This window comes from Sebastes umbrosus, chromosome 1, assembly GCF_015220745.1.
Source record: "Sebastes umbrosus isolate fSebUmb1 chromosome 1, fSebUmb1.pri, whole genome shotgun sequence".
NCBI lineage: Eukaryota > Metazoa > Chordata > Actinopteri > Perciformes > Sebastidae > Sebastes > Sebastes umbrosus.
The window spans coordinates 26,276,274-26,292,157 of record NC_051269.1 but is presented as its reverse complement, the minus strand read 5'-3'; the positions used below and the strand labels follow the sequence as shown (position 1 = coordinate 26,292,157).

At 41.6% G+C, this 15,884-nt stretch overlaps 1 protein-coding gene across 2 annotated transcripts; it reads left to right on the top strand.

Moving 5' to 3' along the window:
• Positions 1-4,820: 4,820 nt before the first annotated feature.
• Positions 4,821-13,293, top strand: tmcc2 (transmembrane and coiled-coil domain family 2). 2 transcript variants are annotated; one of them, XM_037777642.1, is made up of 5 exons: positions 4,821-5,065; positions 8,257-8,679; positions 8,967-9,583; positions 10,206-10,341; positions 12,066-13,293. In XM_037777642.1, exons 2-5 carry the CDS (start codon positions 8,386-8,388, stop codon positions 12,363-12,365), a joined length of 1,347 nt encoding a protein of 448 aa, XP_037633570.1. In that variant the 5' UTR covers positions 4,821-5,065; positions 8,257-8,385; the 3' UTR covers positions 12,366-13,293. The 2 variants fall into 2 exon arrangements, with proteins under 2 accessions (XP_037633570.1, XP_037633561.1); XM_037777633.1 differs by having other exon boundaries at positions 4,821-5,070.
• The last annotated feature ends 2,591 nt before the right edge of the window (positions 13,294-15,884 follow it).

The window sequence follows — 15,884 nt, the reverse complement described above, 5'->3', positions numbered from 1 at the left end:
TTGCGAATGTTTGTTTTTTTTTGGTCTTTGTTTGATCCTTATTTTCTGCTTCTCACTTTTAAAAAAAGCCCTTTTCATGTTAAAAAAGATGAGTGCCATCATGTCTAAATGTAAATGTGAAAGTGGGTTTTTATAGAGTATTCAGATCCTGTATTCAAGTAAAGATACATACAACATAATCAGATCAGTTCATCAATTATGATGTACTTTTATAGTGTATAAAGAAGTTAAAATTAACTCCACCTCAACCAACTACAGCAGTGCAATGATATTCATCACACATAAATGCATCAATAATAATAATACACACTGGGTATTTTATTTTAATTTGTATTACTTATGTATTTTTATATTCTGTTTTATTTACTCTTTTGTAAACGTGCCTTAAACACAGAGTATATCTACACTGTATCTATCCTGTGTGGGTGCATTAATGTGGTGGCGGGACAACAGGGTTATAAGTAAGTGTTGGGAATCTGGTGTGTGAATTTATTTTACGAATTTATTTATTTATTTTAGGAAACAATAAAAAGCATGATTCAAAAAAATATACACTGGGGACACTTTTATGCATAATGAGTACTTTTGATACTTTAATTATATTAAATAGAGGTATAGGTAAGATTTGGAACTTTAAAACATAATATTTGTACATGGTGGTATTCCTGTATTTAATACTTTCCTCACCTCTGGTATTCAGTGTTTCTGTTGGGACCACCAGTGTGAACATCATTATGTCTGTACCGCTGTGTGAGTGTATGGTTCTTGTAGATATACCTTTAGCAGATGCTGTAAGAAGAATCTGCCAACATGGCTTGCTACATTTTCAAATCACATAAAGTAAAATGGCTGCGTATAAATGGATTAACTAGCTGCTTTCCAGAGTGTCTAATTTATAAATGGATGAATATGCCAGTTTTATTTATTCTTTCTTTTCAACTTTATTTCAGGGCTGAAGAAAATGAAGTGTTTGTGCTGCCCCCTATAGTGCTCTTGAAGGGGGAAACGATTTTTAAAAGGAAAAATATGCCTTAAAGCTCCAGTAGGCAACCATTTGTTTGGCATCATTGGGCAAACATTCCATAATAACCTTTCAGCTTTTTGTAATTCAAGTGTTCTGAGAGAAAACTAGACTTCTGCACCTCCTCATGGCTCTGTTTTCAGGCTTTAAAAAATCTAGTCTGTGACGGGAGACTTTGACCAATCACAGGTCATTTCAGAGAGAGAGCGTTCCTATTGGCTGTGCTCCAGTCATCATGTGAGCGGTGCGTGGTATTCCCTCAAGAGATCTCAACATGGCTGCCAGGTCACAAACTTTCTAATTTTTACAGCTAAACAGTACACTACAAGATGTTTCTGAAAACATTTGAGGAGAGAAATAGGCATTAACGTAACATAATATTGTTTCATATTTGATCAGAGCTACCTAGATTGACCATTTGATCGGAGTTTGTAAGTGATTGACAGCCGGCTCTCATAGACAGCAGCTGGACAGCAGATCTCAGCTCGGCTCTGATTGGTTGTTTTCCTCCGGTGCTGTGAAATCTTGCAGCTGACGTTAGGAGCACCGGAGGACACAGAGGCACATGTGATTTTTTTCAGGTTACCTGTTTCATGTAATACTGTCAGGATATAGTGATCATTTTTATAAAAATAACTTTTTTTTAATGATATTTGCTCCAATCTCGCCTACTTCAGCTTTAAATAAATAAAAATAATTCCAGCCAATCAGGTGGGTTGTTAACATTTAAAAGCAATTATTCATAAATATATAATAATATTACATCAATATACACCATTGCATTGATGTATTTATGGTGTATTGATTATTGTTATTCTTAAACATCGACTTGAGCAGTGATGGAATACAACAAGTAGGCCACATGCACTAAAGTACTGTTGAGGTTCTTTCACTTAACTTGAGTGAGTGTACTTTTCACTTCACTACATTTATTTGACAGCTGCTGTTAATCTGCTGATGAACATACACAATTTATGATCATCTTATAAAATATAACACATTGTTATAGATTAAACATAATGTAGTTAAAATTAGCTCCAGCAGCATCAGTACAATGCTACATGTACTTTTAATGCATCAATAATAATAAATATAGCAATACAGGGGCCCAAGTACTTTTACTTTTGATACTTTAAAGGTTCTCTATTCAATATCCAGAGTATTAATGTAAAACACCTATTAAAGATATAGAGGGGTAATGTCTACCTGAGCAGAGAATGAAGTCTCTCTCCCTCTGTGTGTGTTGTAATCAGAACTTCTCTGTGCTTTGTTGACATAGTCGGGCCGGCTGCACGTGCTATAGTGCATGGTTGTGCATGTTAGCGTGCCCCACTGGCTAGCTCACGGCCGCCGCTCTGCACTGCTCTGATACGGCGGTTACAGCTGATAACGCCGTCCTGACAGAGCGTAGCACCCCCCCTCCGATTCTCCGCCCACCCCCCCAGGTTATAAGCATGGTTGGAAAATGTTTTTGTTATATTAGTTGACTGCCTGAATATACCTGTATTTACCCTCTGTCTGAAACGCTCTGTTTTAGTACATTTCAACGGAATTGCAATGGAATTGCAACGGAATTGCGTTGCTAGGCAACGGTTTGGGTCCATGTTTACTTCCTGTCAGCTGATGCTATTTAAATACACTGCAACAGGAAATAAACTGGAACACATTGAGAATGTTTACATTTAAAACAGCGTAATGGTCTAAATATTGTATATTTGTGACATCCCAAATGGACAGAAATCCTAACGGCTTGTTTCAAATGCACAATTTCTGAATACAGGCTGTGTGTATTTCTCCGTATATTGAGCGTTTTGATAGTTTAAACCTGTTTTATAATGTAAAAGACATGAAAATCTCACTTTTTACAATATGGCACCTTTAAGTACATTTAGCTGATAATGCTTGTGCACATTTACTTTGAATGCATAACTTTGACTACTATGTACACTGTGATATTGCTACTTTCACCAAAGTAAAACATCTGAATTCTTCCTCCACCACTGCGCTTGAGTGTTGTGAGGGTTTTATGCCACACTTTGTCTATTGATAAAGGTTTTTTTTCCTCTTTGAAATGTTTTTGTTTCTAAGATGGTGATGATGGTGATAGCTTGTTTATTTGTAGTGGGTATCCTCCACAGAAACACACATGCCAACACACAGAGACACGTTTGAAGTTGATTACAAACTTCAAGCAGCTCAAACAGGCATCTGTTGCTGTAACAACACACACGTTTTTCCTCCTTTGTGAAGGAGGTAAATTAAGAGAGTGAGTCACTGCTCAGGCGGACACTGTGTACTTTGGCTCCACATCACTTGCAGCCCCACATAGTGTTTGTTTTGAGGGTTTAGGGGGATGGAAAGGCCCGGAGTAGGCCGGAAGGAGGAGGAAGAGGACGGAGGAGGAGGGAGGAGGAGGAGGGAGGAGGAGGAGGAGGAGGGAGGAGGATGATCACTATTTTAAAAACAAAAACATTTCAAAGAGGAAAAAACAAACCCCTTCATCAATAGACAAAGTGTGGCATAAAATCCAGACACTCAAACAAGAATTCAGATGTTTTACTTTGGTGAAAGTAGCAATATCACAGTGTACATAGCAGTCAAAGTTATGCATTAAAAGTAAATTATGCACAAGCATTATCAGCAATATGTACTTAAAGGTCCCATATTGTAAAGAGTGAGATTTTCATGTCTTTTACATTATAAAACAGGTTTGAGTGCTACATAAATACTGTTAAACTATCAAAATGTTCAATATACGGAGAAAAACACACAGCCCGTATTCAGAAATTGTGCTTTTGAAACAAGCCGTTAGGATTTCTGTCCATTTGTGATGTCACAAATATACAATATTTAGACCATTACACTGTTTTAAATGTAAACATTCTCAATGTGTCCCAGTTTATTTCCTGTTGTAGTGTATGTAAATAACATCATCTGACAGGAAGAAAACATGGACCCAAACTGGAGGGAGAAGGAGGAGGAGGAGGAAGAGGAGGAGGAGGAGGAGGAAGAGGAGGAGGAGAAGGAAGAGGAGGAGAGGGAGGAGGAGGCGGGAGGAGGAAGAGGAGGAGGAGGAGGAAGAGGAGGAGGAGGGAGGAGGAAGAAGAGGAGGAGGAGGAGGAGGAGGAGGGTTTAGGGGGATGGAAGGGCCTCCCTCCTTCTCCTCCTCCTCCTCCTCCTCCTCCTCCTCCTCCTTCTCCTCCTCTTCCTCCTCCCCCTCATCCCTCTTCTGGCCTCAGAGGTACCTGTACGCCTGCGCTAAGCTCCCATCCCTCCTCCCTGCTCCCTCCTCCTCCTCTCTCCTCCCTCCTCCTCCTCTCTCCTCTCTCCTCTCTCCTCCCTCCTCTTCCTCTTCCTCCTCCTCCCTCCTCCCTCTCCACCTCATCTTCATCCTCCGACTCCTCCTCCCTCCCCCTCCTACTCCTCTTCCTCCTCTGGCCTCCTCCCACCTGCATGCCTGCGCTAAGCTCCCATCCCTCCTCGTCCTCTGGCTCTTCCACCTGCTCCTCCTTCCTCCTCCCTCCTCCTCCTCTTCATCCTCCTCCTCCCTCATCCTCCTCCTCTCCATCCTCCTCCTCCTCCTCCTCCTCCCTCCTCCTCCTCCTCCTCCTCTCCCTCCTCCTCCTCCTCTCCACCTGTACGCCTGCGCAAAGCTCCCATCCCCCCGCCCATCTCTCCTCCATCATCTGTCCCCTAGCTCCCACATCCATTACAGGGCAGCACAGCTAGCATTTGCATTTGGACTGAAAGAGAGAGAGGTAAGAGAGAGGGAGGGAGGGAGCATATGACACAAAGGAGAGAGAGGGAGAGAGAGAGGGAGAGAGGGATAGATCGGAGCATTAGAGAGAGAGGGAGAGAGAGAGGGAGGCTGCAGATATCGGTGGCTTTAACAATGGAGGGTTAGGATCCAGAGAGGTGATAGTCAGCCATATACAACACGGCTGAGGGGTGAAGCTATTTGAGGAGGTGGGAGGAGGAGGAGGAGGAGGAGGATGGGCCTCGAACACAGACTTGCAATGGCACTGCAAAAATTGGATTAAAGCAGTATGGTAACGTTTCTAATTTAATTTATTGCTGTGCTGCTTAATGTGTCTCTCATCCTCATGTGTGCGCATTAATATCCATGCACGCTTGTTGACGTCCATCTCTCATCACAGGCACAGTGTGTCCTCTCCTCCTCCTGTCGAGTAAAAAAAGAGAGAGAGGGAGGAATATATAGGGGGGAGGAAGGCTTGTTTTCTGTCATCTCCATCCTCATCACAGTATCCTCATCATGGAGCCGTTTTCTGCTCCATCACCACCACAGAGTCGAGCATCTGCTGCAGATGTGTTGTTGTGTCTGTTTTCACCCACATCTGCATCCTCCTCCATTGCTTTCACTCTTATGTGACAACATCAGCTACCGATTAACCACCAGGGACTCATCATCATCCGGTTTTTCCCTCCATTGCGATGCACTTTGTCTATATATGTAGATAAACAAGCATTGCATCGCTTCTCTGCAGCACTATGATAGCTGGAGGAGCGTGCGTTTGCATCATCACATCACGCAAAATAAACCACATAATAAATCCGTTGCATCGTCCCAGCCTGCAGAAACTAGAGCATCGCTATGAGATGTTTGGTGTCATGTGTCTGCCCTGAGCTCATGTTTGCAGGCTCTGATTACACTGTTTTGACGTCAGGCAGAGGGTCATTAAACAATCCCACCATCTGCCAGGATACACAAATAGATATAATACATATATAGACATATACATAGACAGGGAATCTCCTCATGGATCTATTAGGTGTCTGCAGAGAGCAGTTAAAAATAGCATGCATTTCATCACCATTATTCAACACTATCACATGCTTTTACCTTTCCTCGTGTGTGTACCTGATGCCTTTTTTTAGAATAGAGGTGTAACTTGGTTTCTGAGGCTGTGCAGAGCAGGAAGCTTGCAGACTAATTATGTATCATCTAATTAATGCATGATGGCCTTTCTGTGTACTCTCTTGATGCCTCCACCAAAATCAATTATGGACATAACTGACTGACTCTCCTCGCAGAAGCCAAAGTGATTAACAGATATTTATTTTAAGAGACTGTGATATTCAGTCAATTTGGTGATAATTTAGAGAAATTGGGACGGAGTTAATTTGTCAGTTGAGGTTATCAGCATTTGTTGATTTTTCCAAATGCATTTACTTGGGGAAAAAATGCTCAAATTCATTATTCACTCATTACTGGAAACTTTAATCCTCATATATGTTAAATCGCATGTTTGTCTGTAGATAAATGTGACATTTTGCATGTTTAGTTGACCTGCTGTGCCTGACTTAAACACTCTGAAACTGAAACAAATTAATATTGTTATTATTATTATTATTATTATTATCCATCCATCCATCCATTATCTGTAAGCGCTTATCCTATTCAGGGGCTGGGTACACCCTGGACAGGTCACCAGACTATCACAGGGCTGACACATAGAGACAGACAACCATTCACACTCACGTTCACACCTATACGGGCAATTTAGAGTCAACAATTAACCTGTATGTCTTTGGACTGTAGGAGGAAACCGGAGAACCCGGAGAAAACCCACGCTAACACGGGGAGAACTCGCAAACTCCTCACAGAAGGGCCCCAAGCCGGGTTTGAACCTGCGACCCTTCTTGCTGTGAGGTGACAGTGCTAGACACTGCAGCCCATTATTAATTAATTATTAATAAGAACATACTCATATAGGATAAAAGGCAATATGATTAGCAAAACAATCAGTATCAGCCTTTGAATGGATATCTACAATGTGTGTCTTTGACCAAGAGGAATATGTATATACTATACGCAGCACATATGCAGTACATCTATACAGTATGTACACACCCAAATGCACATAAATGGAAACACCTTCGGCCATCCTCAATAAATAAGACAGAAAAGGTTGCCACATTTTATCAAAGGTTGCAGAGCTGAGAGAAACATCATGTGTAACGACTTGGTGATTTCTGCTCGCCAGGTTTTAAAAGAAGGCACATCCTCATTTTCCCAAAGGGCTAAGATATTCCTTTTTGCAATAACCATGTCATATTGTATGTCTTATGTTGCAAATGGAATAGAGTTAATAAATGTTGGGAGACACCCAGAATGGCAGTGTATGGTTCAGGTGTAATATCACAGTTGAAACTAATTAATTAAAAGTGTACCAATAAAGTGCTAAAGGAATGAGTGCTAAAACTCAGAAATGAGTTAGCATCTTAGCACATCAGGTTCCCTCGTCTGGGAGTCAATGGGTGTTTTGAACGGGTTTTTATTTAGATGCCTGAAATAAGATCTGTGGTTCACACAAGCTCAAGAGATTTTAACGTTTTGTTCTGCGATATAAAATATATCAATAAATACCGCACTTTATGTGTGTTAAAAAAGGCGGTTGCTAATAAGTGGCTAAATGAGACTATTAAACGTCATCACGCCGACTCGTCTGCCGTTACAGCCTCGTTGTGTACACTCGTGCTCATGCGACCATGGTGTAGTTCATTTACAGCCTAACGTTAGCGTTTTACTTCTGGCTATTGCATTTACAAAAATCATAAAAGTGGTGTTCATTTATGAATATTATCTTGAACAAAACATGTTGACACAGAGTTTATTTTCTGCAATAATCCAAAACCCAATGGAAAAATCCTGTTGGCTTTTTGTCGAGGAAACCAGGGCGATGCTAACTTCCTGGTTGGCCAGAAAAAATACGTCATCCCTGGAGCGCTCTATTGAACACTTTGTCTACAGCATTTTCCCTATAATTACTTCTAGGAAATGACTGAGTAATAACGGACCCGTAAATGAAAGACGATCTATTTTTGGAAAGCCAAAAACTACTAAGGAACCCACAGTTTGTCTGTTTTGGCACCATCAGATGGATATCCCAATCGACATTAACTTCTTTTCCCATGCAGGAAAAAAGAAAGGACAAGTAATTACAATCAGGAGTCAACACTGTGCCAGTTGCTAAACTGTTGTCAGGCCATTAAATAGACATTATTGGTCTCTATAAGCACCATAGATGTGGGTCATTAGGGGCCTGATAACACTCTAATCGGAATTATCATCCTTTGTACTTTGACTTGAGTAGATTTCAATACATGTGCTGTTCCTTCAACTTAAGTAAAGTTCTGTGGATAGTATTTCCTCTGTAGTAGTTGTGGTACTCTCTCCATCCCTGATTACCTCCCCTGCCCTCTCGTCCCCTCAGCTGGACAAGAGCGAAGTGGCAACTCTAGGCCTACCCTCCACCACCAGCCATGGAGGCTCTGACAGTAACATCAGCACGGACGGAGCGGCGGCGGCAGCGGCGGCAACAACAGCAGCAGTGTCTGGGGTCATGGCCTGCGGGGGCGCAGAAGGTTTTGGAGTTGGCGAGCCGCAACGGACCCGTGCTGCGTTGGAGCATCTGCAGCAGAAGGTCCTGAAGGTCACCGAGCAGATTCGCATAGAGCAGGAGGCCCGTGACGACAACGTCGCCGAGTACCTGAAGTTGGCCCACAACGCAGACAAACAGCAGGCGTCCAGGATCAAGCAAGTGTTTGAGAAGAAGAACCAGAAGTCAGCCCAGACCATCGCACACTTGCACAAGAAACTAGAGCACTATCACAAGAAGCTAAAGGGGATAGAACAGGTAGGTGCAGTTTGTGTGTGAACATCTTTATGTGTAGCTGCTTCGTGGCTGTTGTGAATAATTATCCTGTGGCTGACTCAAACAAGTGTTGAACTTTGTGAGGACAGTTGTGTCCAAATATAGACTGATGATCTCCTAAACCAATGCATCATCCTGTGTCTCACCTAACTCTCTACAGGGCCTGCTTTCCTCTTCTATCTTCCTACAGTTCTCTCCCTTAACCTAATCTCTCCCACCTTTGAGATCCTCCACTTCTCTGCTTCCTCATTTTTCTTCCCTCTCTACAGAATGGACCGGCCCGGCAGCCTAAGGATGTCCTGCGGGACATGCAGCAGGGACTGAAGGACGTCGGGGCCAACGTTCGTGCTGGGATAAGTGGTTTCGGAGGCGGAGTAGTCGAAGGGGTCAAAGGTGGAGTGTCTGCCTTCAGTCACACGGCCGTGGTCTCCAAGCCCAGAGAGTTCGCCAGTCTTATCAGGAACAAGTTTGGCAGCGCAGATAACATTTCTCACCTAAAAGACTCACTTGAGGACGGAGTCGGGGGCCACTCGGACGACGCCCCGACACCTCGTGCACTGAGTGGAAGTGCCACTCTGGTGTCCAGCCCAAAGTACGGCAGCGACGACGAGTGCTCAAGCGCCACGTCGGGCTCCGGAGCAGGCAGTAATTCCGGTGGTGCAGGTGGAGGAGGGGGACTGTTAGGACCAACCATGGGGAGCCCCAGACTGGACGGGCACCACCACCACCACCATCACATGCACAGCTCCTGGGACTCGCTACTCGAGGGCCTGCAGGAGATCAAAGCCAGCCAGGCGCACATGGAGGACGCCATCGAGGACATGAAGGGCCAACTGCAGAGTGACTACTCCTACATGACACAGTGCCTGCAAGAAGAGCGATACAGGTACACCCTTATGAACTCCGGTGTCTTCAATACAGTCTTCACAGTGTAGTTCACCTGAAAGATAAGGCTGGCAATATCAGCATACATCATAATAAATCCCATGAAAAGACCAAAACAAAAAGCACATCTCGCAGCACTTCCATACCCTGTGACTTAGCCCCTTTGCTCCTACTAAAGATATTCAGCTTTAAAAAGAGTCATAAATATACACTTTCATTAAAAAAATACTAAATCATTTTCTTTCGTAGCTGGGCACTGTGTTTTTTTAGCAAATGTTACTCAAACGGGTAAATAGTGATTTTTTTGGGAACTATTTTCATCCGTGGATGAATACACATTTGGTGCGCTAGCAAGTATGTACTGCAGCAGGGCGAATGTCGGATCAACTTAAATAAACTACAGTGCCTATATTCATCGTAATGAAGGAACATGTCAGCCAGTGCAACAGTTTGATGTGTTTTTGGTCAACAATGGCGCTCTACGGCACAGAGGAATGAGCTGCATCAGGCTTTGGATAGAAAGACGATACAGGACATTGGAAACCATTTAAAAGTTTAAATTTTTCATGATCTTTTTCATGATCTTTGAGCATCCTTGTGTGTGTTTTGTAATGTGTATTCAGGTATGAGCGACTTGAAGAGCAGCTGAATGACTTAACAGAGCTGCACCAGAACGAGATGACTAACCTTAAACAGGAGCTCGCCAGCATGGAGGAGAAAGTCGCCTACCAGTCCTACGAGAGAGCAAGAGACATTCAGGTAAAATCTGCCACATTGTTGTGGACATTTAAACCACCACTTAAAACTTGGTGTTTTTCTGTAATATTAAATATCCTTAGTTGTTCTTATTTTAGAGTAAAACACTGAAAACTTATTGATAGTGATACAGTACCAATAATGTACCATTTGTCACTAAATCTGATTCAAAGTTAGATGAATCCTGATTGGTCTTTCCTGTCTCCTACAAAATTATGTTCCCACAACTAAACTGCATTCTCAATAACGGTTTGATGGAAATATATTTTTTCCCGGATTACTGTCCAGTTTTATATACGTGGTTATCGTTGTAAATTGAAACAAAAAAAACGCAATACTACTTTGTTAGGTTTAGTAAAAAGACATCATGGTTTGGCTTGAAATGATTAGCCTATGTATCACACGGTACACAAACAGAGATCTCCAGGGGGAAAGTCCGGTGTTAATTTGACCCTTCCACCACCGCTCCCACCTGCCTGTAGTGAGCTTTCTCGCTTGTTATACTCATTATCATACCACGTATCCTTCAACAACGTTATTATTCCTCGTAACTTTCATTAACGGTCGATCAATAGAGTCACCTGCTCTGCGTGTCGCTCGTTGTGCTACATCACTTGATGTGGCCGTCCGCGGACTTTCAAACACATTTGTGATACATCACAAACTAACGTGATAAAATGTGATTCCTTCCAAACGTAATTGAGAATGCAGTTTAGTTGTATTGGAACTAGGGCTGTCAATCAATTTAAATATTTAATTATGATTAATCGTATGATTGCCCATGATTAATTGCGATTAATCGCAAATTAATTGCACATTTTTTATCTGTTCAAAATGTACCTTAAAGGAAGATTTGTCAAGTATTTAATACTCTTATCAACATGGGAGTGGGCAAATATGCTGCTTTATGCAAATGTATGTATATATTTATTAATGGAAATCAATTAACAACACAAATCAATAACAAATATTGTCCAGAAACCCTCACAGGTACTGCATTTAGCATAAAAAATATGCTCAAATCATAACATGGCAAACTGCAGCCCAACAGGCAACAAAAACTGTCAGTGTGTCAGTGTGCTGTCTTGACTATGACTTGCCCCAAACTGCATGTGATTATCATAAAGTGGGCATGTCTGTAAAGGGGAGACTCGTGGGTACCCATAGAACCCATTTTTATCCACATGTCTTGAGGTCAGAGGTCAAGGGACCCCTTTGGAAATGGCAATGCCAGTTTTTCCTCGATAAAATGTAGTTCAAGTTTGGAGTGTTATTTAACCTCCTTCCTTACAAGCTAGTACGACATGGTTGGCACCAATGGATTCCTTAGGTTGTATTTTCAAACGATACCAGTATCTTCACTTTAGCTTTAAAACTGAGCCCGCTACAACCTCCGAAAGATCGATGCGTTAATGCGTTAAAGAAATTAGTGGCGTTAAAACGATTTTGCATCAACGCGTTATTATTGTGTTAACTTTGACAGCCTAAATGGGACCGTAATTTTTAGGAGACAGGGCTGGATTGGTGCACTGTGACATCACACCGTTCCAACTGAGCCCCGCCCCCCAAGAAGTGCACAGAAAAACAAACACAAAAGCAGAAACCTCTCACGTGAGATAACCAGAACCGTAAATTGTGTGTTCATGTAGGTCCTTGTCAGTCATAGTAGAAGCTGATTGAGAAAATAAGTTTTAATACAAATGTGGTTCCTCTGTGTGTACATCCAGGAGGCCGTGGAGTCGTGCCTGACCCGCATCACCAAGCTGGAGCTGCAGCAGCAACAGCAGCAGGTTGTCCAGTTGGAGGGAGTGGAGAACGCCAACGCTCGAGCTCTGCTGGGCAAACTCATCAACGTCATCCTGGCGCTCATGGCCGTGCTGCTGGTCTTCGTCTCCACCTTGGCCAACTTCATCACGCCGCTGATGAAGACCCGAGCCCGGGTGGCCGCCACCGTCCTGCTGACCTTGCTGCTGTTCGTGCTGTGGAAGCAGTGGGACTTTGTGGAGCCGTGGCTGCTGCCCAGCTGAGCTCCCTGAGAGAGACTCCAGTGGGGGTGTCACAAACTCCGTCACCACCACTGAAGGATTCAGAGACTGAAATAGAACGAGGGCCTCTGCGCTTGTGAAGGTGGAGCATCTGAGGACAAAACATGGCACTTTGAGTGGAGGATTGGACGAGATCCGGCCTGCAGAGAGTGTTGAGAGGTGTTTACAGTCGAAAAGAACAAAAATTCTCTGCTTGCCAAGCGACAAAAGACATCATCTCATCAAATCTATTGGTGTTGATGACCAATCATCGATTGCATTGCTGTCACCAAAAACTGCAAGAAATCTTTGGATCATCTTTTTTCTAGTTATTTATGATACATGAATTACAAAGACTAGAGCAACTAAATAATGACTTTAAAATGCTGATCATGTTCGCCGTAACCTTCATGTTGAAGCTATAGTATATTTGAGAGGAAAAAGGTTTTTTTTCATGAATGTTATGTGCTCATGCATGTCCTCATATGTGCACTAAGATGCATCTAGCTGGCATGAGTTAACATTTCATTAAATTAATCTTCTATAACTGCCGTTTTGTTGTCAGAAATACAGTGCAGATATGTTGTATCACTCCTGGTTTGTTTCACATCCTGTTCTGGTGTTGAAGCAGTGCTTTTAGATGCGTTTCTCTCTTTTTGTCTTTTTCTAGAAGTCGAATGAACTGTTTAAAAAAGAAAAAACACGCTGATATCTGCGACAATTTCACCTTAATAATTCAATCATGTGAAATCTGTTCTGTCCATAAATGCTATTTCATAACCACTATTGTAGAACTGCTAATGTCCACGGTGTCAAATTAACTGGCATGTCAAATTGTATCAAAGTTTATATCCAGTTTGCAAAAAATAAGTACTACTGCTGTTTTATTAAACAATGTAAGAAATAAATGATTTCATATATTAGACTTGAATATATCCTTATCATCCTTTTGCAGAGACTTAACTTTTTGCCTGAAATGTTGTTATGTTGGGCTAGAGAGCAACATCTTCATCACTTAAGATACTGAAGTAATGGTACCACCTTCTAATTAGGCATCTTTTATAACCAATGGTTTTATTAAAAGTTCATAAAATATTTTCTAAAGCTATATAAATCTGTTTCAAGCCAAAACTGGCAACTTTTGGTTTGCCAGTTTGTGAAAAATCCCTTTGAGACTGTTAAGACCGTATGGACCCTTACCTATTGAAAAAGGGCTCAAGCAAAATCCATTTAATAAAACAACTTATTAAGCATTTATTTATGGACTACAAACATTGATAACTGCGTTATTACCTAATAGAAAGGACAAACACCTGTCAAAGGGATTTTTCCCAACCTGGCAACCCACTTTTCTTTTTTTTATCAATGTGTTATTGCTGCTCTATAAAGCATTAGTAAATGATTTATTTACCACTAATAAAGCCTTGATAAGGGGTTTATTATAAGATAGTGGTACTGAATTAATGTAATAGTTTAGAAGCTGAAATTCTGAGCATATTCATTTAATAATATAAAATGAATAACTGATAATGAATACAATAACTATACAGCTGTATAGTTAAATGCTAATCTTCTTATTAGCATTTAGAGAAGTCAGTGAATTTATATATTTTTTTTGGACAATTGTTATACAGCAATATTTATTATATTACTTTTGTTTGATCACATTAGCCGACATAAGCTGCAGGTCATACCAGACCAAAACCCCAGCAGTGTATTCAAATGAGCAACGGTGTATTTGACTGCTAATGAAGACATTTGAATTGTAAGAGGAAGAAAGTGTTATTTATTCTCTCCAAAGTTCACAGTCTCGCTGTTAGAAACTGTATCAGGTCTGCCTACATCTGAATGAGGCTCACCTGTGCCTCGTTGACTCTGATTTATAGGCACAGGTGAGCCCAATGAGCACACAATCAATGCTCCTATAAGTAGGAGAGGAGAAGAACATTTCTCTGTTTGCCCTGAATGCTACCAGCCAGACCTGATCCCCTGTCTTCAAGTGCGTCTTCTAAAGTGAGTTGTTCCTTTTCATGCCTTTGTGTTCACTTTATGACTCAATTCATAGGTTAAACTGGAAATATGTTTGTGGTTAGATATTATCTGGCCTTCAGTTAATTATGATTACATTGTAAAGTAAATGCATGCTCAATGCTGTTATGTCATGCATCCTTTGTTTGTGTATTTAATGCAGATAAACCACTTGATGAGGTTAAAGGGGAAATCTGAAATAAAGTCACTTTTATGTGGAATTTCCTGTCTCTCTCTCTCTCCCTTATTCTGGTTGCCTCACGTCCATTGCTTAAATGTCCAGAGTCTCCAGCCCTCGCTACTTTGGTCTTCTTATCAAAGCCTACTCCTGTGGCCTTTATAATGATCCGGCTTGAAGGACCATTGTTGAGGAGACCAAAGTGGCGAGGGCTGGAGACTCTGGACATTTAGACAACAGATGTGAGGCAACCGGAATCAGGGAGAGAGAGACAAGAAATTCCACCAAAAAGGGACTTTATTTCAGATGGGTTTCCCCTTTAACCTCATCAAGTGTGGTGTATTTTAGAAGATGCACTTGAAGGCAGGGGATCAGGTCTGGCTGGTAGCGGGGCAAACAGAGAAATGTTCTCCTCTCCTTATAGGAGCCCTGAATACATCCTGATTGAGCTCATCAGGATAAAGGCGGACAGGAGAGCACCTTCTAACACTTGCTTTAAAGACAACAGCAGTCTTATAGTTCCCCAACAGAAGTAATTAAAGAGGACATATTATGCTTTTGTGCTTTTCCCCTTTCCTTTAGTGTGTTATATCGTTTTTTTGTGCATATAAAAGGTCTGCAAAGTTATAAAGCCCAAAGTCCACGCCAAAGGGAGTTACTCTCCCCCACAGAAACACTGCTCCTGAACTGCCTGAAACACCTTGCTTGAAGTCCCGCCTTTTTTTCCGTAACACGGTGATGTCACCAAGTATCACATTTGCATAACACCTGCCTATAGCGGCTAGTTTGGTACGCTTTCAAACAATTCCCAGTTGTGTGATTTATGTGAGTTCAATCAAATGCATTCAGGATTTATTTGATGGGTAAAAAACTAATTATGGTACATTAGTGAAATTAATAGGATAGGGGACCAGTTCACTGCTAAGAAGATCAATAAGCTTCAAAGATTATTTACATGTATTCCCTCTCATCAGATGTGTCTTTGTCTGGACCAGATTATATTTATTCTTGGTTTCAAATCTTTAAGAAAGCATTAGAGAAGCATAATTAATAAGTCTGATCAGCTGTGTATCTGCTAATCCTGTAGATCATTTCTGTTCTACTATGATGCTAAAGTTGTGACATTTATTTATGTATTCTGAACACGTATGTATCCTCCTATAATGCTGTTATCAGGCACTATGATGGCTAAATGAGTGAACCTACACGCAACATGCTCATAACCTGAATGAACCATCTTCCATCTTTTAATTTAGACAAGAAATGATCACACTGCAGAAACTATTCCCTCTAAAATGAATACAGCCCAAGAGACA

Coding starts and splice junctions, on each gene's coding strand:
- tmcc2 (XM_037777633.1), top strand. Junction 8,680..8,966: donor AGCTAAAGGGGATAGAACAG/GTAGGTGCAGTT, acceptor CCCTCTCTACAG/AATGGACCGGCCCGGCAGCC. Junction 9,584..10,205: donor CTGCAAGAAGAGCGATACAG/GTACACCCTTAT, acceptor ATGTGTATTCAG/GTATGAGCGACTTGAAGAGC.